At 42.0% G+C, this 26,338-nt stretch overlaps 1 protein-coding gene across 3 annotated transcripts in view; it reads left to right on the top strand.

Annotated features, from left to right (window-relative positions):
- The window catches only part of myo1b (myosin IB), a 294,758-nt gene that overhangs the window by 207,770 nt on the left and 60,650 nt on the right, over window positions 1-26,338 (top strand). For all 3 annotated transcript variants that reach the window (XM_078228616.1, XM_078228617.1, XM_078228615.1), the window contains exons 11-14: window positions 1,188-1,306; window positions 6,271-6,357; window positions 8,686-8,751; window positions 15,833-15,937. In XM_078228616.1, coding sequence (XP_078084742.1) covers window positions 1,188-1,306; window positions 6,271-6,357; window positions 8,686-8,751; window positions 15,833-15,937 — 377 coding nt within the window. The remainder of the gene's footprint in view (window positions 1-1,187; window positions 1,307-6,270; window positions 6,358-8,685; window positions 8,752-15,832; window positions 15,938-26,338) is intronic.

A 26,338-nucleotide genomic window follows, 5' to 3' on the forward strand; every position in this document is an offset into this window, starting at 1 on the left:
TGGCAGGCACCGCCCCCCCCCCCCCCCCCCCCCCCCCAAAGAACGAGGACCCTGAGGGCAGAGGTCATGCCTGTCAAGGGTTGCTGGGCAGTTGTATTGAATCACAGCACCACCAGGGAGATGGTGGCTCCTGCTACTACGACACCCAGCCGAGGCCTAGGACCTCAGGCTAGGGGTGAATGATGGTGTGAGGGGAAAGCAGGGGGGGTGGGGGAGCGGGGGTGGTGTATGGTGGTCATGAAGGAGTGGTGTGGAGTGAGTTCAGCAGCAATGGAAGGGTGTGGCTCTCAGTGGATCCCACCCCCCCCTCCCAATGCCAGGCCCCTCAATCATGCACGGAGTGCCTTTAAGTGAGAGATACTCCCACCCCACTCCAAACACTGCAAGCTAGGGTTTGCTTGTTGTGCTCCCCACTTAGCAAGCTCCCTACCCGCTACTAAGTTAATACCAGCAGTGGCCATTAATTGCCCACTTAATTGCCTCAATAGATGGTGGGGGATTCCAGTTTGTCCATAGACCTTCCTGCCACCCATTGAATTGGAGTGGAGGCTGGAGGGCAGTGAGGGTTCCACCCATCACCCTCATCCTGATTGAATGCCCCCCCCGCCACCAAACCCACTGTGGGTCAGGGCACAGGATTTCATCTGTAGTGTTGGAAAGTTTAATTAATAGGATTCTAGTCTGCCTATTATTATTGACCAAGTTTTTGCCAGTCTGGCATTGAGCCACAAGATGATGGACCACATTTCAGTGGATGGAAAATAATATCTGGCACAGTCCTTTCTGCAGAGGCACACCTTTGACTTATTGGGTGGTCACAAAGGAACATTGACAGAAGCTACATTTAATGTGGGAACTGTGCATTCCAGAACATTCCCCCTCCAGCTGTGAGTGGGATGATTCAGTCTGGGTTGATGTGCAGTGGGATCATTGTCACAAAAGCAAATTAGGCAATATTGCCAAGAATTGTTCCAAAGCCTGGATGTGGGACAGAGGATGGGGATCTGCTCGGATACAGAGACCTAAAAGAGGAAAACATTAAAGATTGGGAAAAATACTTGTAATATGGAATGTTTGAGCCAGAGGCTCAGTAAAGATTTATAATTAAATTTGTAAGTTAACCCTCCGCTTGTCGAATTTCTCACGCCGTTGATTCGGATGCTGCAGTTATTTGTTTATATTTGCAGAGCTGAAGGAGATCTGTGAGTTACTTGGCCAAGATCAGGCTGTGCTGGAGAGAGCCTTTAGTTTCCGAACAGTGGAGGCAAAACAAGAGAAAGTCTCAACCACATTAAATGTGGCCCAGGTAAATGTGCCAGAGTCTTGCAACGTGCATGGCTAAGTTACACAGCTTTCTTTGTTGCACAGCTAAGTTACACAGCTTTCTTTGTTACAGCAGCTTGCACTTATGTGGCACATTAATGTCGAAAACATCTTGGAAGCATAATCGGAAACATATGAGCACAAAGCAAAGTGAGAAATCAGAAAGGAATGGCCAAACCTTAGTCAGAATAGAGGGTGTCAAGAGGTGAAGGAAATTTCCGGAACATGGGTCCTGGGTAGGTAGAGAGAGGCATTGCTGGCAGTTGTGTTGTGAAGGGAGGCAGATATACATGGTACAGGTCAGACCACAGGGAGTGCCGGGTGGGTTGTAGGATTGGAGGGAATTACAAAAGTAGGCAGGAGCAAGGCCTTCAAGATATTGGAAATGGGAATTTTAAGTTAGGGATGTTGGGGACAGGAACTAATGTAGGTCACTAAGGACATGAATGATGGGTGAACTGAGACTTGCCATGAAATAGCAAACTAGCAACAGAGTTTTGGGTAATCTACAAACCACAGAATAGAGAGGATTGGAGGTCATCAAGGAGTATTGGAATAATCAAAGAAAGATAATGCACCCTATTCATAGTAACAGAGGATGCCACTTGTGGTTGAATAGCTCTGTTTCAGTCCTGTGACGGGCCAGAAAGCTAATCATAAAGACTCGAACGTGAAGTTGACGAAATGCAGGATGTGGATGTAGAAGGCAAAATTATGCAGCAGGAATTTTGGAGTGGGAAGGAAGATTGAAGATGGAGCAAGGAGGTAAGTTTTGGGATTTTTGAGGGGGTGGAGTTGACTTTCGTAAGAGGGACAGAAAGTAGCTGAGAAGAGGAAGTCACTATTAATGTTAACTAGCATAAAGGCAAATTGACTGATCAGGACTTTAATGGGAATGGGGTCAAGGGAGCAATAAGCTGGTGGCATTGGCAAGATCAGCTCAGAGAAGGCTAAAGGAAGATAGGAGATTAACAAAGCTTTTTCCAATCGGGTTCAGATTGAGGATTTGATCAAAGCCTGGGCCAAGTTTAGTTTTGAGGGTAAGGCAAAAACAATTGAATAAATAGCTCAGTCTGAGTGATAAAGAAATCCATGAGTTCTTGACACTTGTCAGTGAGGATGGAGGAAGCAAAAGAGATTTACGGAGATGATCATTAGTGGAATAAATAAGCTGGGAGTTATTTCTGTTCTGCAGGCTGATGGGAGTATTAGGAAGAGATGAGTGAGGCCCAGTTTGACCAGAGATGCCTAAACCAGTTGTGCATCAGATACATTCAACTCTGCATCCTTTGGATGCAAGAGAGTAAAGATGTGACAATACGAGGGAGCTACCAGAATGGGCAAGATTAAATACTTTTCCAAAAAAGACTTACTTGTGGAAGTAAAGGAGAATTTGAAAAGATTCACAGTTGCAGAAGTATTGTGACAATTAGAGAAGCAACGTTTTGGCATTCGACAGCTTGATGGATAGTTTGCCAAAGGCAGGTATTAAATGAAGTTAGGGTAAAGGTGGTATTGGGATATCAGTGGTGAAAGATATAAGGATGTCTTGGCCATGCTAAAGACACTTGGAACAGAGAGAATACAGGAGATGGGAAGGATTTTTTTTTAGCAACAGGAGTAGGCCATTTGACCTCTCAAGCCTGCTCTGCCATCCAATAGGATCATGGCTGATCCGATGACATTCCTCATGTTCACTTCCTGCTCTTTCCCTGTAACCCTTGATTCCCTTAATGATCAAAGATCTATCTATCCCAGCCTTAAATATACAGAATGACACTGCCCCCACAGCTCTCTGTGGCAAGAAGTTCCAAAGACACACAACCCTCTGAGAAAAGAAATTCCTCCTCATCTCAGTCTTAAATTGGCACCCCTTTATTCTGAGACTCTCCGTAGACTCGGCCATGAGGAGAAACACCGTGTCAAGCTCCTTAAGAATTCTATATGTTTCAATGAGATCACCTCTTATTCTTCTAAATTCCAATGAATAGAGTCCCAACCTGTTTAACCTTTCCACATAAGATAATCCCTCCATACTGGCGATCATCCTAGTTAACCTCTGAACTGCCTCCAATTAAATAATATATTTCCTTAGATAAGGGTACTAAAACTGCTCACAGTACTCCAGATGTGGTCTCACCAGGTTGGGGGAGTGGCAGTGAATTTGGGTCGGAGCACTTATCGGAATGGAGAGGTAAAGGGAGGACAGGAAGGGTTTGAAAATAAGAAAGAGCAAGACGGTTTAATTGGAGATTGAAATCACTAAGCGATACAGGTAAGTACACATCAAGATGTTTGAACATTGTATAGAACATTATTTTTCGCTGAGCAACAGAGAAGGCTGCTGATTAAGGATGAGTAATTTGGAGTCCACGTCTCAAAGCTTTATTTGATTAACCCGAAGGGTCAGGCTAAAACAATGCAGAAGCTTTGATTTGAGATTGGATTGAATCCACAATAGGGACAGATTGTTCATTGTATTTTGCAACTGCTCGGCCTGACACGTGGCCTTTTCTCGCTTTATATTTTACCTTTGGTTTGTTTCCAATTGTCCCACCTACTGCAAATGTTGATTATTGCCAGGACACAGTTCTGGGAGTTCCCTGTTAGTCTGACTCCAGTAGCCATTCTCCTTGTGTTACTTTCACCTCATGTCTTTCGGGTTAAATTAAAGAACCACATCCTAATAAATGAACAAAAAAGCTGGGCAATTCCCCAGTTAAAATCCAGAAATATCAATATTGGCAAATTGCAGCAAAAACGCACACTTTCCTAGGTTGGTATAAGAATCCTTTTTCTTTTTGAAGGGCAGCTTTGATGTAGAGTTGTGCCTTCAGCTGCCTGATTCAACTATACATTCTGTGGAAGAGAAAATGCTGAGGATGTAGCTAATGTTTCACATATTTATTAACATTTGTACTTGTGAAGACAGTTATAAAAGTAAATAATAATTTAAGTATTGGCTTGTGCCTCCAAAACTGCTTTATTGATTATACTCAACTTTTGGATTGCAAAACTTTTGTTTGATTTTTGATTTGGAATATTTTCCAGAATTTGGTTGAAACGCCTCCCCTCCCTTCATTGCCTAGGCACCCACCCCCTCTCCCCTCCCCCTCAGCAGGTCACAATAGTTTTCCATCTATTCTTAGCCCTTTCTCTTTGCCTTCTTTCTGGCAGTCCCACCACCATCACTCACCTCACCATATTTCTTCTCTTTCCTTCCACAACAGCCAACCAAGGGAAGATGGTGGCGTAGTGTTATTGTCACGAGATTAGTAACCCAGGGACCCAGGGCAAAATCTGGGTTCCTGATTTCAGATCCCACCACAGCAGATGATAAAATTTGAATTCAATAAAAATCTGGGTGATGCTCCAGGGACCCAAGTTTGAATCCCACGATGGCAGATGGTGAAAAGAAAATTTGTAATTAAAAGTCTAATCTTTATTGTAAAAACCCATCTGGTTCACTAATGTCCTTTGAGGGAAGGAAATCTGCCATCCTTACCTGGTCTGTCCTACATGTGACTTCAGGTTTTGTTAACTTTCAAATGCCCTCTGAAGTAGAGGGCTGTTAAAGATGAGCAAAAAATACTGGCCCAGCCATCGACGCCAACATTCCATAAATGAATAAAAAAACAATTTCAATCTCTTCTTGGCTACTTTCATTGATGCTTCCTCAATCTTCACTGACCCCCTGATGTGCTAGTTCTGATTTTGCCCTTTTCAGTTACTCTTCATATTCATTTCCTCATCTACATTTCATTGATGTCCAGTTGCTGTTCCACTCTTTTTTGATGTTGCCTCAGCCTCTGCACTATATAACAAGGCTGGTCTCTCAACTGTCTTGTAGATTTTTCCTTTCAGTTTGAGCTATACTATTCTGTCACATAACGCTCCATTGTACTGCTTCCAATTACTCCACCCAGAGCTAATCTGTTAGTTGATTTTCCCATTTTGTCCTTCCATCTTCTGCCACCACTGACCCGAGGTACTTGAAGCTATTCGCTTTCTCCAAGTCCTCACTCAAATCTTTACACCTTCACTCTGATCCCTCTTCCCTTGGCTCAAAATGACAGCTTCTGAATTGGGTCTTTGTTCGACTGATCTTCTTACCTTTGTCTTCCAGTGCTTTTCTCCTGTTCGCCAACTACTCAATCATGTTCTCCTCATCCCACCACATCTGCAAACATCATTGACCATGGCATTTACTGTTGCGCTTGCTCAGTTAGAATATTCATGACAATCAGGAAGAGATAAGGGATTCAGTGCCAATCTTCGGAATCCAACTTTGGCTTTGAAATTCTCAAGACAGGATTTTCCAGCCCTTCCTGCCAGCAGAATCTTCCGGTTCCATTGTAGATGACCCCTGCATTGTGGAAAGGGCAAGCCATGCAAAACAGCCTAGAATTTGGCAGGGCGGGAATATTCCAGAAGCAAGCTGCCTTCAACGCAGGAAACCCGCCTTAGGGGTGGGGAGGTGGACTGGAACATTGCATCTTCAATCTTTCCCACGGTGCCTCCTGCTCTTGCCTGACACTGCTTGCATACATACTGCTTAGGAAATTAATGGAAATGATGATTGATATGAATAGAGATGAGAACAATGCCTGGAATTTTTCCCCCCGTGCCGACAGTGGTGGGTTTTCCTGTGGTGGAGATGGTTCTCCATTGGCTGCCGGTGGAATTTTCCAGTCCTGCTGAAGTCTACGACATTTTGCATGGCTCGCCAGTCCCACTGGCAGGGAAGCCACAGTGCTGGGGTCGTCTTCGGTGGGACCAGAAGAACTTGCCGGTGGGAAGGGCCAGAAAATCCCGTCCAATGTCTTCTGGTTCTGCTGAAACTTGAAATGAAGCACAACTTAAGTCAAAGTTTAGAAAAGTAAAAGTGTCCACCTTTATACCAAGATATCACTTTTCCAATGATGGTTTGTCTTTCCTTGTTTTCAGGCTTATTATGCACGTGATGCCTTGGCAAAAAACCTTTATAATCGCTTATTCACTTGGCTTGTGAACAGAATCAATGAGAGCATCAAGGTACTGTACTTTGCATATTGCTAGCCGAGAATTTAAACAACCAAATGGCCATTGGAAATGAATAGCTTTGTGAGATTTTTTTATTGATTAAATATTCTCATGAAGGAACTTTTAGATGATGGAAAGGTCCTACACTCAGTAACTTTATATTTATGGATTATTTTTTTTGGCTGCAAACCTAATCAGCTGAAATGCTTCCCAGGTCTGGGTGTCACTTTAGTCTCCTGTAAAATCCATCTTTAGTAATAAGCTGAGTGGTGGGTTATTGAAGGAATGGGGGATATCTTTTTACTCAAACTCATAGCTACAAGCCATGTGTGAAATTGTTTGCTTCACAAATGAGATGCATTGTCCATTCTTCTGTGTGTAACCTCTTACTAATCAAGACAGACAAAAATGTTAATTTATTCCCTCCATGTTGTTGTGTTAAAGAGATTTAGTTATTAAGTTATGCTGCTCCTATAAAAAGCTTTCACCATTTCTCTATCGTGGTCCTCTAGAGCAGTTGAATTTAAGTTGTAGTTATTTTTTTAAATGCCTTCTCTTGAACAAGGCTGAACTTACCTGGTGTGCACGCCAGCCTTGATAGTGCCAGTCCGCCTGGTGATCTGTGTGCTGCCCTCAGTGGCTCCCCTCTGAGGCAGGACGCTTTGCTTCCTCTGCACTGCACACACAATGGCCCGCGTCCACTCACTCGAAGCCCAGCAGCAGCTGCTGCTCATTTGCGTACCCCGAGTCAGATTCGCTGAGTTCAGTGAATTTTTTTTTCTGGCTCAGTGAACCCAACCTTTAAAAATGTCATTCCGCGGGGCAGGTTTTCAGTCGCTGGGTGTGTTGAAACAGGAGGCGGGATGGGTGACCCAGGAACGACTGCACAGGCTGCTGGGTGCAGTGGCGGGCTGGGCAAAAGGCTGGCATTGTGATTAAATGAATAGAAAGATAATGAAGCATAAACATTACTTCAGTCCTCACCTCCCACACATTCCCTATGCCCCATCCAACCTGACCTATGCTGACCCATGCCCCCCAATAAATCTCCATGGCACCTATGCCAACCCAAGGGCCCCAACCCATCCCCGTGGACCACATACACCATATCCCAACTTAGTGCTTTCCCACACCCATCAGCCTTTGCTTTTGCCTCTTCCTAGCAACTCAACTAGGATATTTGGTCAGATCCTTGACCGCTCTGGCGCTTCCTAGGGAGCTCCGGCACCTCTGGGATGGCTTTGATAATTTTGATACCTCCTGAATGGGTTTGACAGCTGGATAGTTCCTTGACAGCCAGACAGTTCTTTGCTAGCTTGACAGTTCCAATGATTTTGAGCATAAAAAGTGCTTAATTATGTCCACTAACAATCCCAAAGGGTGCCTTAACTCCCATAAAGGATGTCTTACCTCTCCCAATGGTGCCCTGGAACCCTATCAAAAGGAGTACGTTACCTCTCTCAATGGGTACCCTGATCATTTAAATCCATACACCAAATTTAGACCTCTTTTTTCTTGTTCTAATTTGCACACTCCAGATTCCACACTCCTGTTCTTCCAAAATCACATTTCAGTGAAGGCAGCTGGTGTTTTAAATGGCAGTTGCCTTTGTGAATGGCTCATGTGTAAACCTTAGCTCAACAATCCCACTCCCACGAAGAGGGGAAGTGTTGGGCTCAGGAGCAGGACTTAGGATTTTTGGCCATATCTGGGATTTTAATCACAATGAAAGGGCTCTCCATTACGGTACAAATCCAGGCCTTTGACAACTGGGGAACCCCAAATTGTTTCTGCAGAGTCCACTTTGAGAAACACTGTTCTACAGATCTGTCATGCCAGCTGGTAGGCTGAAAGGAGCAAATTGTGAAGATCAGCAAAGGCTGTGGGTGGGAAAAATGACAGTTAAAATAAAGATAAAAGTATAATTCTGCAGGTGCTGGAAATCTGAAATAAAAACAGGAAATGCTGGCAAAACTCAGCTGGTCTGTCCGGCAGCCTCTCTGAAGAGAGAAACAGAGTTAATGTTTTGAGTCCAATGTGACTCGTGCAGAACGGTTAAACCTAGTTAAGCTTCAATTAAACTAAGATTTATCCTGTGTGTGTATAACATTGCTGTTGCAAGAATGAATCTTTGATTAATGTCAGGGACGGACAGGAGACTCATTCCAGCCAATGTTTGACATGAGATTAGCAGACATGATTAGGATGGGAGGAAAATAGTTTCAAATCTGCTTTGTATATGGGTGGAAAACATTTACTAGTTCGCTTAGCAGGTTATTTTGGGATGGTATATTTTAAAATAAGTAATTTATTTTTCTAACTTGATGTCCTTTTCAACAGGCACAAACCAAAGTGAGGAAGAAGGTGATGGGAGTATTAGACATCTATGGTTTTGAAATTTTTGAAGTAAGTTTTAAAATTTATGGCATTTGTTATTAGATTTTGAAACTGTTCCTTAGTTTTGTAGGCAATGTTTAACTTGATCCTGATCCTGAATTGAGAGGATTAATCATTGAAAACTTCAACTCAATGCAATACTATATTGTGGTGTTAAATTTCAGTACCAGAGGATGCCCAGACCATTTACAGCTAACGTACACATTTGAGATAAGTCCTACTGAAAGTACTTGGAATTAGTTTGACCGATTAATAGTCACCATCGAGTGACTAGTTAATTGTACAGTAGAGGCTCTGACAAGGTTGTTTGCTCATCTTAATTGGTGTGCAGATGTTTATAAACTTTAAATTCAATAACAAGAACAGAAAATGCTGGAAAATCTCAGCAAGTCTGACAGCATCTGTGGGGAGAGAATAGACATGATGTGGAGATGCTGGCGTTGGACTGGGATAAACACAGTAAGAAGTCTCACAACACCAGGTTAAAGTCCAACAGGTTTATTTGGTAGACTTGTGCTACCCAATAAACCTATTGGACTTTAACCTGGTGTTGTGAGACTTCTTACAGAGAGAGTAGAGCCAACGTTTTGAGTCTAGATTACCCTTGGTCAGAGCTGAGAGCAAAGAGAATCAGCAGAGGTTTATACCATGCGAGTGGGGTGGGGGTGGAATGCGACAAAGGGAATGTAAATGAGGATGCAGAAGGCTGAAAAGGTGCTAAAAGTGTCCATTAGGTGATCAGAATATGTGAATGGCAAAACAGAGGTACAGATTGTTAAGGGACCTCCTCAGGAATGTAGCAGGTGCCCTGAAGTGGGGGCGGGAGGGCAAGAAGGAGAGCTGGAACGGAAAATGGAAAAATGGAGATGCGAAAGAAGGATGATAAAATGGATGAATGAGATCAAACTAAATGAAATAAAATAAAAGGAAAAGGGGTGAAAGTGGAGGAGAGAGTTCATGCTCTGAAATGGTTGAACTCAATGTTCAGTCCAGAAGGCTATAAAGTGCCCAATCAGAAGATGAGGTATTGTTCCTCCAGTTTGCATTGGGGTTCACTAGAACATCGCAAAAGGCCAAGGACGAAAATGAAGACAGGAGAGCAGGGTGGTGTGTTGAAGTGACAAGCGACAGGAAGGTCTGGGTCCTGCTTGCGGATGGACCGAAGGTGCAGACTTTTGTATCTTTTTCCCGAAGGAAGAAGGTGAAAGAGAGTATGTCCAGGTGTGTGGGGTCCTTAATTATGCTGGCTGCTTTTCCGAGGCAGCGGGAAGTGTAGACAGTGTCAATGGATGGGAGGCTAGTTTGAGTGATGGACTGGGCTTTGTTCACGGCCCTTTGTATTTTCTTGCGGTCTTGGGCAGAGCAGGAACCATACCAAGCTGTGATACAACCAGAAATAATGCTTTCTATGGTGCATCTCTAAAAGTTGGTGAGAGTCGTAGCTGACATGTCAAATTACCTTCGTCTTCTGAGAAAGTAGAGGCATTTTCTTAACTATAGTGTCGGCATGGGGGGGACCAGGTCAGGTTGTTGGTGATCTGGACACCTAAAAACTTTGTCCCCGTTGATGTAGACAGGGGCAAGTCTTCCACTACGCTTCCTGAAGTTAATGACTAATCCTTCGTTTTGTTGACATTGAGGGAGAGATTATTGTCGTCACACCAATTCACCAGATTCTCTTGTCTCTTTCCTGTACTGTCTCGCCATTGTTTAAGATCCGACCCACAACAGTGATGTCATCAGCAAACCTGAAAATCGAATTGGAGGGGAACATGGCCACACAGTCATAGATGTATAAGGAGTGTATAGTAGGGGGCTGAGGCCACAGCGTTGTAAAGCACCAGTGTTGAGGATGATTGTGAAGGTGGTGTTGTTGCCTATCCTCACTGATTGTGGTCTGTGAGTTAGGAAGTTCAGGATCCAGTTGCAGAGGGAGGAGCCGAGCCCCAGGCCATGGAGTTTGGAGATGAGTTTCATAGGAATAATGGTGTTGAAGGCTGAGCTGTAGTCAATAAATAGGAGTCTGACATAGGTGCCTTTGTTATCTAGGTGTTCCAGGGCTGAGTGCATGTACTGACGACAATATTGAGGACAATAATGTGATTCAGTGTGCCTAGCAGTGAGTAATGTTTGGCAAATGTCCATCTGAGCACCAGGCCCCACAGGACTTGCTGGAAGAACCACCCCTCATAACTTATTAATTAACAAACACTAATTCATGTATTTTATGTGTGCGTAGTTACAAAGCCAAGCAGTACATGAAAGGTGTTAAATTGAGGACAGGGCACGAATGTAGGAAATTAAGGAGTGAGGTGTTTAGGGGAGATGGGAAAAAAACTATTTTCTCTGGAGGGGTGTCCAGAACCTGGAGGTGGGGAGAATTGGAGATAGATCTTTCAGTGATGATAGTGGAAATCTGAAACTTTCTCCCCGCAAAATGCTATTGTGTTTAGGTCAATTAGGTCAATTGAAAATTCCAAATTCTTTGGTAAGGTTACTGAGGAATAAGGAGCCAAGGCAAGTAAATAGAATTAAGATACAAATCCGTCATAATCTGATTGAATAGAACAGGCTTGATTGAGGTGCTGAATGGCCTACATCTGTTCCAACAGGGAAATATCCTATGTTATGTTAAAATTAATTGAATCATACTGCAAGCTTCAATAAACTTTGCCTAATCTTCTGCCATGATGTGGAGATGCCGGCGTTGGACTGGGGTAAACACAGTAAGAAGTTTAACAACGCCAGGTTAAAGTCCAACAGGTTTATTTGGTAGCAAAAGCCACACAAGCTTTCGGAGCTGCAAGCCCCTTCTTCAGGTGAGTGGGAATTTTGTTCACAAACAGAGCATATAAAGACACAAACTCAATTTACATGAATAATGGTTGGAATGCGAATACTTAAAACTAATCAAGTCTTTAAGAAACAAAACAACGTGAGTGGAGAGAGCATCAAGACAGGCTAAAAAGATGTGTATTGTCTCCAGACAAGACAGCTGCCTTGTCTGGAGACAATACACATCTTTTTAGCCTGTCTTGATGCTCTCTCCACTCACGTTGTTTTGTTTCTTAAAGACTTGATTAGTTTTAAGTATTCGCATTCCAACCATTATTCATGTAAATTGAGTTTGTGTCTTTATATGCTCTGTTTGTGAACAAAATTCCCACTCACCTGAAGAAGGGGCTTGCAGCTCCGAAAGCTTGTGTGGCTTTTGCTACCAAATAAACCTGTTGGACTTTAACCTGGTGTTATTAAACTTCTTACTGTAATCTTCTGCCACCAGTGATTACAATTCCAGATTTGAGCTTTTGCTTTTGGAACGCAGTATTTCTTATTGTAACAATAGTTATTGGGGAGTGGGGAGGTGTTGGTGGTGGGAAGAGTTGATCTTAACATCCCTGTATCTAAGCAGCCCCTAACCAACATCTTTATAATATAAAAACAAGGTCTAACAATTAGATAAAAGCAAATTACTGCGGATGCTAGTATCTGAAAGCAAAAGAGAAATTGCTGGAAAATCTCAGCAGGTCTGGCAGCATCAGTAAGGAGAGAAAAGAGTTGACATTTCGAGTCCTGGTGACCCTTTGTCAAAGCTCATTTCATTTACAATTCATTTACGAAATGTAGGCATCGCAGGCCAGACCAGCATTTATTGCCCATCCCTTGAGGTGGTGAGCCGCCACCTTGAACTGCTGCAGTCCCTGAGGTGTAGATACACCCATGGTTTGGTGAGGGAGGGAGTTCCAGGATTTTGGCCCAGTTTCAATGAAGGAATGATGATATATCAGGATGGTGAGTGACTTGGAGGGGAACTTCTAGGTGGTGGTGTTCTGATTGAAAGTTACTGTTGAATGCACAGAGCAATGTAACCACACTGTTGAAAACTGTTCAGGACACATGCTATCTGTGATAAATTGAGTTTCTATTTTTGAGTTAAAATGAGTAGACATTGTCCTTGGGGATATGGTCTCAATACTCAAATTGACACAGCATGGTGTTCGTGTACTTTAATCTCTTTGTGTGTTTGTTGATAAAATGGGAAAACGAAGAGCAGAGTGCAAGATTGTTGTTTGACTCTTGTGGGTGCTTTACTTTTGTGGTTACTGGATGTTGTCAGATGTGAAGCAAATTCATGCATGTGAAGTACATTTACCACCATTTTCCACGAACATTGCTGCGTGTGGTGCCAAAGCCATGCCTGTGGTTCGTCAGCAAGTTTTATTGGGCAGCAACTGAAACTTTCAGCAATTCAATGAGTTAACTTTCCCCTTCAAATGAGCTAAATCTATTGCCTATTTGAATGGAAATGTTAATGTGGGCTTGGAATGCACATTTCAGGTAACAGTTTTTTAAAATCTATACCCTACAGCTAAGACGGTCACCTTGTGATGTCTATGTGACTTGAATTTTAATATATAGTGGCAACGTTTTTTCTAAAACTGCACTGTCTTTGCTTAAAATATAATTTGTTCTCCAGTCTCATCAGTTAGCCATTACTCATATTTCCAGCTTGCAATGGCGTGTTTTTGTTTAAGAATTACTTTAGTTGCTGTTTGACTATTTTAATAGAATTCCATCATATGTTGGAGTACACGCAAGAGATATAATAGAATCTTTGTTGAGATGAATAACAAACATACTGGCTTCATTCTCCCAATTGAAAAAAATCCTCTCCAAGTTTTGAGTTAATAATCTTCAGAAATGATGTGGGAAAATAGCAGCATCTTTGGCTGAATGTGTGTGGCCCAACTGTTGCATATTAAGTGAATGGAATATGTATAGGGCGAATGGAGGCAGGGAGTCTGCATCAGCACGAATGAGCTGTAGTACTGCTTGCTGACTGTGGAGAATGTCAGCAGTAAACTCTGCTCACCGATTGCTTCTATTTATCAAAATGGGATTTTTTAAAAAAGTTAACAGTTTATTGAACATTTCAAAAATTTTAGGAGTGCAAAAGAGCACCTTATTGACAAACTTCATTAAAAATACTCAACTGCTTGTGCTATTGAACCAGCTCCTGACAGACGGATTTTAGTTTAGTTGGTTGCAACTAAAAGTTAAGCTGCTGCGATAAACTAAAGCTGTAGCTCTGAAGCCTCATTTTTACCATACACTTTAATCAGTCTCAGCAAGTTTACTCCCAGCTGCAGAAGAGCTGAGGTTCAGAAGCTGGTAGCAGTGATGTGGAGAAAAGGCCTAGACAAATCCCCAAATGTTTTAAACCTATTCTCTCTTGATACTCAATTCTCTTCTGTTAAATGCGCAGGCTCGGTTGCTCACTTTGCGACAATGGTAATTATTCCTTGAATAAGGCGCGGTAAATGCTGTGTCAATCGAAGGGGGAGTCTCTTCATTCTGATCAATTCAGCAGTGAACCACTGCAATGAGCTCTTCCATTGACACACTTCTCAACAGAGACTTGGATATAGTGGATATGAGAGATGTGGGAGAGGGGGCGATGAGAAGCAAGTGGGAATAAAAGAATGATGAGGTATGGGGATCAGTGGAAAGTGGATTCACAAATTAACTGGCAAGGGTGGAATGGCCTTGTTTTGGAAGATACAGTTTGAGGTTCCCCTTGTGTGTTGAGTGCTTCCATGAAGTTCTCAGTCCGCAGGGGTGCATTGAAACAACAGGGATGAGTGCTGAGAGAGTATCAGTGAATGCAAAATAACAATGTTGAGGGATTATTACCAAATGAAGCCATTATGCCACGGTTAAAATTTTCAGTGCTGTGTATTTTCAATTTTGCACTGGCATTTCCCTTCAAGTTCACGATGGAACTCTCCTTTTTCTCTCCCATACCCATAAACTTTGCTCTTGGCTTGTTGCTGATACTGAAACCAATCACACTGTGGGTACGAGTTGCTGATATTGTGAGAACTCCTGCTTACAGGCTGCAAAGTTACTCAATCACCTCCAGTGGTTATGGAAGGAGACAGGAGCAGAGTTCAAGAGGGGAGAAGCCTGATTTTTGTCTGCGGATGGTGCCTTTGAAATGCTGACTATCCCTGTCAAACATGGACGGTTGGCTTGAAAGGAAATGGTTCCCACGTTGTAAACGAGCTCAAATAATTTATTTTGGGAAATGGACAATCAATGCATTACCAATGACATCTGGTCATTGTTGTTCAGCATTGTGCTAATCAGCTCTTTCCATGTCGGTGCTATCGATGATACATCAATGCTGTTATGATGGTAACAATGAAGATTGTACTAAACAATACAAGATCGTCCTCTACCTGACTATATCCACATGAGATATGTTCCTTATGTAACAATTGTGGCGGCATGGTGACACAGTGGTTAGCATTGCTGCCTCACAGCACCAGGGACCCAGGTTCAATTCCCAGCTTGGGTCACTTTCTGCGCGGAGTTTGCACATTCTCCCCGTGTCTGCATGGGTTTCCCCACATAGTCCAAAAGACATGCTGGTTAGGTGTGTTAGCCATGCTAAATTCTCCCTCAGTGTACCCGAGCAGGCACCAAAGTGTGGCGACTAGGGGATTTTCACAGTAACTTCATTGCAGTATTAATGTAAGCCTACTTGTGACACTAATAAATAAATTTAAACTGGGAAAATGTGTACTCTGTACTTAGCCTCTATAAGGAGTGTTATGTTTGATTTGGTTTCCGCAGGTACGTTATTATTTCATGTCTATTAATTTAAATGTTGTGTACAATTTCTGATGGTTCTTTAATTTTCTTTTTTTCACAACAGAACTCTGTAAGTATGACCTGTTTGCAGTGGCAGCTTTGCTGCATGTGGCATTCATTTATTTAATTAATAATAATTTAAATGCCGTAAATTGCTACAATGAAGCTTGGAGATCAAAAGCTCTTGTGAGCTACTTTCCTGTATAATTCTGCTTCATGGCATTTGCAGTTTGCTTTATTTGTTAGGCTCTACTGCTTTAATGAAATGTCAGGGTAAGTAGTTTCCAGGACGTACGTATGTGCGTGCGTGCGTGTTTGTGTGTGTGTGTTTGTTTGTTTCATCTACGCAAATTGTCGAGTTGCAAGGGAATGAGTGTTGATGAGTAGCACATGCAAAGCCCAAATGGCAGAACTTTTGTTTCCTCTCTTTCAGAACAACAGTTTTGAGCAGTTCATCATTAACTACTGCAATGAGAAATTGCAGCAGATCTTCATTGAGCTAACTCTGAAGGAAGAACAGGAGGAGTACATTAAAGAGGTAATGACCCACTTTCAACACATCATTGACATTTGTCTCATCAGTATTGGAAGAAGGTGACCTGATGTGATCTGTTAGCTGATCCAGATGGAGGCAGTACTTGGGGTGCTAGGATTGATCTCAGCACCTCGAGGCTAGGAAAATTGACCAGACTTCTGTTTTCTGATTTGCTACCAAGTGACCAGCACTAGAGAGTGCATGTATGTGGATGTCAGAAGAAGGGAGGATTGAATGCAGTTGTAACCTCGCCAATAAGTGAATAGCCTATAGATACGCACTCTCTCTAGGGCTATTCGCCAAATGTGATTTAACAATATGGTTTAACAATTACACAATGGATTGATTGACTTGCTCCTCCTCGATCCATCTTGTATGTAATATTGTGTACTAAACCTTTTTAGATGAATATATTACATGTTTGAAACTAAGTTAGTCAGAAGGGAGAATATCAATGCCTCTGACAAGAATCTCTGAAGCCACTTTCATTCCTTTTTCTCCTGAGTATGTACCTGTGCCTGTTTCAGCCAGCCAAATGTGTGACTTACTTTGACTTTCTATAGAGGTTTCCAGGGATTGTCTATCAGGTTGGTGGGAGAGATTTTGGAAATCTATATTTAAATAAAAGGATCTTCAATGGTGAGCAGCTACTGCTTTGCCTTGTTTGTTGGGAACATATGAACAATGCTGCATGGCTTGTGTTCAGTTTATTAAGTGGCATCTTTGGCTTGGAGCAGCCATTTACATGTTCCCACCAATGTCCCAGTCTTTGTGCACAGTTGATCACCTTGTCATATCACTGCCACTCCCACAGTTACACAGCAATTCTGATTTTTTTCTGAATAGTGTCATTGTAAATGCGTGTCTCCCTTTCTTACACTGCCTTACATTTTGGTTGGTTATATTACAGGATTAAATGCTTGCTCTGTCACTAAGATTTGATTTCTCCCTCTCCACTTTGTGCACTTCCCAAGGATTAAATGCTTGCTTTGTCACCCAACACCAGTGGTGTTGGTGAAAATCACATTTCCTTTGAATATTTATGCTCAAACTGCTCATCAGAGTTTTGGAGCTTTGCGAATTGTGTTCCAGGTGCAGAACAATCTCCGTAATGAAGAAAGAGGTCTCCATAAAGATTCTATCTGCACGATTATTACTGATAAATATATATTAGAGAAATCCACACATCTGAAGCAACCTGCACAGCCAACATAACAATTGGCAATGTATTCTGCTTTGAAGAGAAAAGAAGAAAGAAAAATTAAAAGGGAAAAGGGAAACAGAAGGAAAAGAACAGGGATGACATACAATAAACAAGGTGGAATAGAGTGGGAAATGGAAAAGGGCAGAATTGGGATAAAGTGGAGCAAAGGAAAATGACACTGGTAAAAAAGAAAGAAGTTTGGAGGGCACAGAAAGGGAGCAAATGAAAGGGGATGAAGAGAGAGGAAAATATAAGTGAGCCACAAATGGAAGCTATTCAGTACAGTGCCTGTGGTACTGTTTAATCCCTATTGGATTTGTCTATTCTAATGTCACTTCCCTCCTTTTTACTTGTACCCTTTAATATTTTTCTTTTCAAAATGTTTAATTCACTCTTGGATATTGTATTCAGCTTGGCTGTAATGACCACTTAAACGCTTCCAATCTGATGTTATGCCCCTTGTTACTAATTCAACGATCACTGGAAATAATCATCTCTATTCATCTTCCTAAATCTTTTCAGATTTTTCATCATTTCTTTGGAATCCTTTCCAACTTTTCTGCTCTGGAGGTCACTTTACACCTATTTATGCCTCTCATTCTTTTTACAATTATTCATATCGAGGATTGAAAGAAGACCATTTCCTTCCTTTTGTGTTCATTGCTGTGATGTATAAAACCCAGGGTCCATTCTTCTTTTTTATGCACCTGCAATCTTGTTTTTATTGATTCATGCATTTGATCAGGGAATCATTAAATGATTACAACGTAGAAGGAGGCCTTTTGGTCCATCGTATCCATGTCAGCTCTCTGCAAGAAGAACCCAGCTGGACCCACACTCCATCCTTTTTCCATAGCGCTGCAATTTTTGTTCCCTCTGCCCCTCTGCCTTGATTGGGAATATCACAGGATGTATTTCCATTCTCTGTCTTAAAAATACACAACTACAACTTTTATCCATGTTGTATTATATGGCAGCCTGCTTCCCTAAATGTCACCCACAAACTTTGGGTTTTCCAACTTTCGTGATTTAGTATTGTTAGAAAGCGTTTGACATTATTTCCTCTGCATGCTTCATGAGATCACTAGATAATCATGGCTGAGGAAATCTATTTGGCGTATGTTATAATCACCCATCCAGAACAGTCCTAAAATACTCTCCTGTTACATCCAGCTGGTTCTCAAATGATTCCAGATGCTTTCCCTCCATTATTTAACCTGGCAACTATTCCATGTATTGACCAGTCTCTGTGAAGAGATTCCTGAAGTCAGGGTGAGATTTTCCCACCATTCCTGCCAGAGGGATCTTTCGGTCCTGTCGAAGGTGACCCCACATGGTGGGCTCCCCAGTGACGGGATGGGCGAACCATGCAAATGGCCGCTAACATCGGTGGGGATTGAAAGTCCCACCTTTGGCCAGCAGCAGTGGGGCCGGAAAATCCCACCCTTAGTCTTACTTGGCTTTTCTTAGTTTGAAGAAGTATCCCTTTGTGCTAACCTCAAGATATTATTTAAAATAGTTTGCTGCATTTACTGTTTCCATACTGTTTACTATCTTTCATAAGATTACCTGTCAAAACACCTCCATCTTTCCTCACAACACACCACTTTGGGGATCAGTCTTCTAGCTCTTCATGCTCTGCCTCTAACACTTGAATGTTTCCTTTGTGTATCAGTGACTAGAATTGGACATAGGAATCAAGATCTGATCACAACACTATAAAGTTTCATCATGATTTCTTATGGCTGTTTGGTTTATATAGTTCAACTTTCCATTTGATTTGTTGCTTGCACTGCGTAGGTTGGACATGTTGAACTGAGTTTTCTTTGCTAATGTTCTGTCTGTTTTCCTCTCCCTCTCCTGAAGCTGAGGGATGGTGCTGGGATACTTCAGGTGCTGATCGCCCTCCAGTACATTACCCAAATGCATTTCTTCTTCCTGAGTCTAACTAGACAATGATTGGCTGTAGGTTGGGGGTGGGGGGGCTTATCCAAATATAATCCTGTTCTTCACCATCTACACATGCACCTCTCTGTGGGAGTCTTTGGATAGCAATCAGCATTCAGAAGTTCCTTTACATCCCTTCCCAACCTGAACTCTGAGATCACCTTTAAAGTGCTGCTGAAATTGAGCTGAGCCAACACGGGCCTACATTGGGGTTTGAACTTGGAACCTTTCTGGTCTATAGCTCAGCATTGGCAGCTTTTACATTTATTACAGCGCAGTGACTGCAGCTGTTCTTGGCATGAGATGTTACACGTTGTGGAATTTATTTACAGTAATTGGTTACTGCTAAACGTGGTGGGAATTGTATGGTACATACAATTATGAGGCACTAAAATAAATTTGGTTCTATTGCTGAATTTCTTTTTGAAAATCTAATTTCTAAGTTTCCAGTCTGTGAGATCATATCGCATTTTTGACTTTCTGTTGGCTTACATCAGGGTAAGGATTTAGTCAAAATGTTTTGGGCAAAATGGGCCTATATTTTGGCTTGCATTGTGTTTTCGATTGCAACGTGTTTTTAATTTTTTAGTATCTTATCACTTTTCCTGGTGCTGATTGAGAGCACAGCATCTGATCAAAGCTCTGGCGAAGGGTCTCTCCAGACTCGAAACAATAGCTCTATTCTCTTTCCACAGATGCTATCGGACCTGCTGAGATTTTCCAGCATTTTCTGTTTTTGTTTCCGATTCCAGCATCCACAGTAATTTGCTTTTAGCTTCTGATCTAGTACTGACCCTTGGGCTGCTCTTGAACTGGCTTCTTGGTGATATAAGAGAATGGTAAAGGTTGAATTTGTGTGACCCTCCCTCAGTTATCATTCCCTCCCTTTTTGCCCAAGGGGAGGGGCAGCATCTTTCCATTCAGCATCTCCCCCAGGGCAGTTTATTGTTTTGACCTGAGGAATCCAAGATGGGAAAGTTTCACGGTGCAGTTTATCACTAAGTTCAAAATGGGATTGGAGATGAATCAGGAAGTGGTAGTTACATGAAGCTAGACATGGATTCTAAATGCTTAGAAGAAAAGCTGGTCTAAGGGGGGTAAGGAGCTCTACATAATTGAGAGAAATAAAGTTAAGGAAGGAGAAATCTGTTACAGCAGCAGGAACTGGAAGTATGTGTGACGTATTTAAGGGTTGGTACTTGGACCACAACTCTTTTTTTGTACATCAATGACCTGGACTTAAATATATAGGGCAAATTTCAAAGTTTGTTAATGATATGAAAATTATGGCAGGTGGAATTTGACGCAAAGAAGCATGAAACAATGCATTTTGGTGGGAAGAATGAGCAGAGGAGGAGAGGCAAAGTGAACTAAATGGAACCATTTTAAAGGGGACGTGGGAATAAGGGGGGGTGATGCGGGAATGTGGGAGGTGTATGTACACAAATGTTTGAAATTAGAAAAACAAGTAATGAAGATTGTTTAAAAACATAAGATCCTTGGCTTTATTAATAAAGGAATGGAGTGCAAAAGCAAGGAAGTTATGCTGAACTTTATAACACACTAGTCAGGCCCCAATGGGAATATTGCATTCAATTCTGGGCGCCACATTTCATGTTTAGAAGATGATGGAGTAGTGGTAATGTTGCTGGACTAGTGATCCAGAGGCCCGGGCTAATGCTCCGGGAACATAGGTTCAAATCCCATCGCATCAGCTGATGGAATTTGAATTCAGTTAATAAATAATGTAATATAAAGCTAGTCTCAGTAATGTCATAAAAGCCCATCTGGTTCATTAATATCCTTTAGGGAAGGAAGTCAGCCATCCTTACCTGGTCTGGCCTATATGTGACTGCAAACCACAGCAAATAGCTGGGAAAGCCACTCAGTCCAAGGGTAGTTAGGGGTGGGCAACAAATATTGGCCGTGCCAGTGACATCCCCATTCGACAAAAGAATTAAAAATAATTTTTTGTGCAGAAAGTTAAGAGCAGACTTGATAAAGGTGTTGAAAATCATGTGTGGTTTTGATAAAGTAAATGAGGAGAGTCTGTTTCCATTGGCATAACAGTCAGTAAACAGACAGCATGGTTAATTGGTAAAAGAACCAGAAAAATATTGGGTGGGATTTTCTGGCTTCTCCTGCGAGCCATGCAAAATGCCATGGACGTTGATAGGATCTTCCAGTCCTGCCAATGGCGAGCCACCTCAGCCGTCAGCAAACATACCATCGGGGGACCGAAGAATCCTGCCCGTCATTGTGCAGCAACTTTTAATGATGAGGGATGGGAGAAGCAGATTCAATAATAACATTCGAAAGAGAATTGGATAAAAACTTGAAAGAAAAATAATGTACAAGGATATCGGGGTGGGTGGGGGCTGGGCAGAAGAGCAGTGGAGTGGGACTAATTAAAAATTAATTGAATAGTTATTGAGCTCACATAGACACAATGAGCTGAAATTCCTCCTCTGTTATTTATCATTCTATGATTCTATTTGTAGGTTCAGGAATCCCAGAGAATCAGTTAACTGAACATAGCTAATGTGAGTTAAACATAGCTCACAAAGCATGGCTTTGCGAGTGGAAAATCATGTCTCAAATTTGATTGAGTTTTTTGAAGAGGTAACCAAGGAGGTCGATGAGAACAGTGCAGTTGGACTTTAGCAAGGCCTTTGACAAGGTACTGCATGGTAGGTTGTTGCATAAGGTTGTTGCATCTCATGGGATCCAGGGTGAGGTAGCCAAATGGATGCAAAATTGGCTGGATGACAGAAGATATAGGATGGTTGTAGAGGGTTGTTTTTCAAACTGGAGGCCTGTGACCAGCAGTGTGCCTCAGGGATCGATGCTGGGTCCACTGTTATTTGTCATTTACATTAATGATTTGGATGAGAATTTAGGAGGCATGGTTAGTAAGTTTGCAGATGACACCAAGATTGGTGGCATAATGGACAGTGAAGAAGGTTATCGAGGATTGCAACGGTATTTTGATCAATTGGGCCAGTGGGCTGACGAACGGCAGATGGAGTTTAATTTGGATAAATGTGAGGTGATGCATTTTGGTTGATTGAACCAGGGCAGGACTTAATCAGTTAGTGATAGGGCGTTGGGGAGAGTTACAGAACAAAGAGATCTCGGGGTACAGGTTCATAGCTCCTTGAAAGTGGAATCACAGGTGGACAGAGTGGTGAAGAAGGCATTCAGCATGCTTGGTTTCATTGATTAGAACATTGAGTACAGGAGTGGGGACATCTTGTTGAAGTTGTACAAGACATTGGTAAGGCCACACTTGGAATACTGTGTACAGTTCTGTTCACCCTATTATAGAAAGGATATTATTAAACTAGAAAGAGTGTAGAAAAGATTTACTAGGATGCTACCAGGACTTGATGGTTTGAGTTATAAGGAGAGGCTGGATAGACTGGGACTTTTTTCTCTGGAACGTAGGAGGCTGAGGGGTGATCTTGTAGAGGTCTATAAAATAATGAGGGGCATGGATCACTAGATAGTCAAAATCTTTTCCCAAAAGTAGGGAAGTCTAAAACTAGAGGACATAGCTTTAAGGTGAGAGGGGAGAGATACAAAAGGGTTCAGAGGGGGAGCTTTTTCACACAGAGGGTGTTGAATGTCAGGAACAAGCTGCCAGATGTAGTAGTAGAGGCGGGTGCAATTTTGTCTTTTAAAAAGCATGTAGACAGTTACATGGATGATATGGGCCAAACGCTGGCAATTGGGTCTAGCTTAGTGGTTTTAAAAAAAGGGGGTGGCATGGGCAAGGTGGGCCGAAGGGCCTGTTTCCCTGCTGTAAGCCTCTATGACTCTATAGTGCATCCAAATCCCATAGCTATAAGACTGTTTTAGTTGTACTAAATAAACGGTTAATTTAGCAGCAATTTATTCAGGATACACTGCCCCTTGTGATTTTCTATTGCGTTATAACTTGTAGAATTCTAATAACTCTTGTAAATTAAAGTAATAGTTTGTGCAGAATTTGCAGTGAACTAGTGTTAATGTTATGGAGAAGATGCAGTGATTGTATTTTTTTAATATTCTTTCATGGCCAGTGTTACTGGCAAGGCCATGCCCATCCCTGATTGCCCTTGAGAAGTTGATGATGAGGCATTAATCACTAAGCAATCTCCTTGCTTGTGAAATACTGTACACTTGTTTTCATTTTCGAAAAGAGGCTATTTCTTTCAATTAATGGTTCAAATACCAGTTCATTTGATGTCTTCCACACACGGGTGGAATCACATTTTGGGGAAATTGTGTTTTCTCAGCTGGCGGGTGTACTTAACCAGTTGATCAAATCCTGGGCACCCTTATAACTTGTAGGATGGCATGGTGGCACAGTGGTTAGCACTGCTGCCTCACAGCGCCAGGGACCTGGGTTCAATTCCAGCCTCTGGTAACTGTCTCTGTGGAGTTTGCACATTCTCCCTGTGTCTGCGTGAGTTTCCTCCGGGTGCTCCGGTTTCCTTCCACAGTCCAAAGATGTGCGGGTTAGGTTGATTTGGCCATGCTAAATTGACCCTAAATGTCAGGGGGATTAGCAGGGTAAATATGTGGTGTTACGGGGTTAGGGCATGGATGGGATTGTTGTTGGTACGTGCTCGATGGGCCGAATGGCCTCCTTCTGTACTGTAGGGATTCTATGATTAACCATGGCAATGTGTGGAGTTACGGGATGGGGCAGAAGAGGGGGTCTGGGTAAGATACTCTGTCAGAGAGTTGGTGCAGACTCAATGGGCTGAATGGCCTCTTCTGCACTGTTGGGATTCTATGATTCTTACGTTAGGACTTGAGCTTTTTGGATGAAAACCTAGAACAAGCATGAATCCACCTTTCAACTTTTGACAGAACACAAAAGCTCTGGCAATTATAGTTTGTAATTGTAGATAGGAATGCTTAAAGAAATATTACAATGTTTTCATGCTCAGTGACTATTTCAACAAAACCTCTAAAATGTGTTGGTAAATATTAACCACCACTTCCTAAGGATTCTGTTAAATTATCCCACACACAGATATATCTGTCGAACAGCCCTAATGGAGTTTCCTATCTAAAGCTTTTTTTAATTTTTAATTTAAAGGAAAGGTAGGGAAAATAGGGGGTCAAAAAAGAGAGCGAGTGTTGGTAGATGTGGGGGGAGGGGCAGGGGGCAAAGGTCTGAACTGAGCTCCCACTTCTCAAAGACTTGCAGGCAGAAACCACCAATAATTTCCACTTGTAAAACAGCTTTAATGTAAGAATTTCCCACAGCAACTTCATAGAAAGCAAATGGAAAGTGGACAATAAAGTCAGGAAAGGTGAACGTGACCAGAAGCACAAGCGGATGGATGGATTTTGAGGAAGCATTTAAAGGAGGAGAGAAAAATGTAGAGGTAAAGAGATGTTGATGTGGGAATGCCAGAAGAATAGAGCGTCCAGGGAATGCAGCTTAGGGCTGGAGGAGAGTGCTGAGGTAGAATGTGGCCATGGAGGAATTTAAAGAATAGGTTAAGGATTTTAAATTGCGGATGCTGTGGACAGAGACGCAGTGTTAAGTAGTGATCAGGACTTCGTGATCAGGAGATGAGAACTGCAGTAGAGTCATCACCAGTTTAGAGTCTGTTGAGGGTAGAGGAAGGCATGCCAAGGAAGGAAAGGTGTTGGTGTTGCCGAGTCTGGAGGTGATGATGAACAATCAGTGCAGCTGAGGTAAACCTATTGCATGAGAGAAAACTGATCAAGAGAAAGAGTTTAGAAAGTTCATAAAAACATGAAGGTGATGCAACTGGACAAAAGGCAGATGCGCTTGATTTTAATTTACAAGACTTGCAAAGGTGTGATAGCCCTAAACTGCAGCTCCTCTCTTGTCCTGAGCCTGGTGATTAGTTTAAAGCAGACTTTTAAGCATTGGTGTAATTGCCAGAGGTGTGCAGGCTGCAGGAAAAGCCTGCATTTACCATTTTGTTTACTAACTGTTCCAGCTGTTGAGAAAAATAAGTGAGTATAACAAAGGAATTGGAAGAAAATCAACAGAGAATAAAAGAGAGAGGATTTTCTATTGACCGCATTGATCCATATTAAGTGCACCTGCCCAGACAATAGTCTCTATTGTAAGGCTATTACTCAGCATTATCGCAAGAATAGAAATTGGTTCAGAGTATATTTCTATGATTTCTTCTATGATATATTTTCAAATAGTAGAAACGATTAGAAATTGAAATTAGAAGTGGCAAAAAAAATTCCTTGCCCGCCTCTCTATTTTGTGTATGAGATTCATTCTCAGTCTTCCTGACTGTACCTGACCATAGTGCATTCCCAGAGACCTGGTCAGACAGTGCGCACTGAGGCCAGAGGCTGAAACTTGCTCTCCGCTCAAAGTTAGAAAGTTCCATCTCTTTCTTTCTTTGTGCTGGAAGGAGCTGGAAGTTGAAAATTAACCCAGAGAGAAGGGGCGAATGGAGGAAATACTTCAGAATTTGGAAATCTCAGAGCTGATGAGAATGTGAGAAACTGTACAGGGATGAATTGCAAATGTGAAAATGATAAACAATGATCAGTTTATCTGGAATCACAGATAATGTGCAATGCAATCTATTAAGTAGCTGACGTTTTTGAACACATACTTTTAGTGAAAGGTTGGATGAATAGAAAATTTAAATGCACCTTTTCATAAACAACCCTTGTCACCACACAGTAAAACTTCCCAGCTTTTAACTGCTGGCCTTATCACTTTGGCCAATCAGGGTTATGCTGCCTTGCTAAGATACACCTTGTGTATTTGAATTCATAAGTTCTGCCTGTTTAGATATAGAATTGTTTTATTGAGTTTGTAAATGGCATTTTGCTGCGAAGAATATTGAAGAACACGATGTTTCCCACATAACTGTTGACTGCATGTATTTATGTCTTTTAAAACTGTGTTCTTTTTCTGTGCTGTAGCCCCTTTGAATCCCTTTCTTGCTTGCTGCTATTGATGCCTTGCTAATGGCTGTACAAAGACTCCTTCCAGGTACTTATACTCTGTTCTTGTTCCTAAATCAAGACCTTGTCTTGCCTGCTGGCCTGTTTAGAATCTTTCCAATGTCCTTTATTCTTCCTATGTCCATTCTTCCTTCAGTGTGTATTTTTTTTAAATCTGCAATTAGGATGCGCTAAAGGGTGAAAATTGCAACCTCATTTCTTGCAATGCTGAAGGTGCTGAAGGTGCTGCAATGGTGATATTCACATAGAAATGCTTTTAAAATATGTCAGCATATCTTTCG

Source organism: Mustelus asterias, chromosome 14 (assembly GCF_964213995.1).
Source record: "Mustelus asterias chromosome 14, sMusAst1.hap1.1, whole genome shotgun sequence".
Classification (NCBI taxonomy): Eukaryota; Metazoa; Chordata; class Chondrichthyes; order Carcharhiniformes; family Triakidae; genus Mustelus; species Mustelus asterias.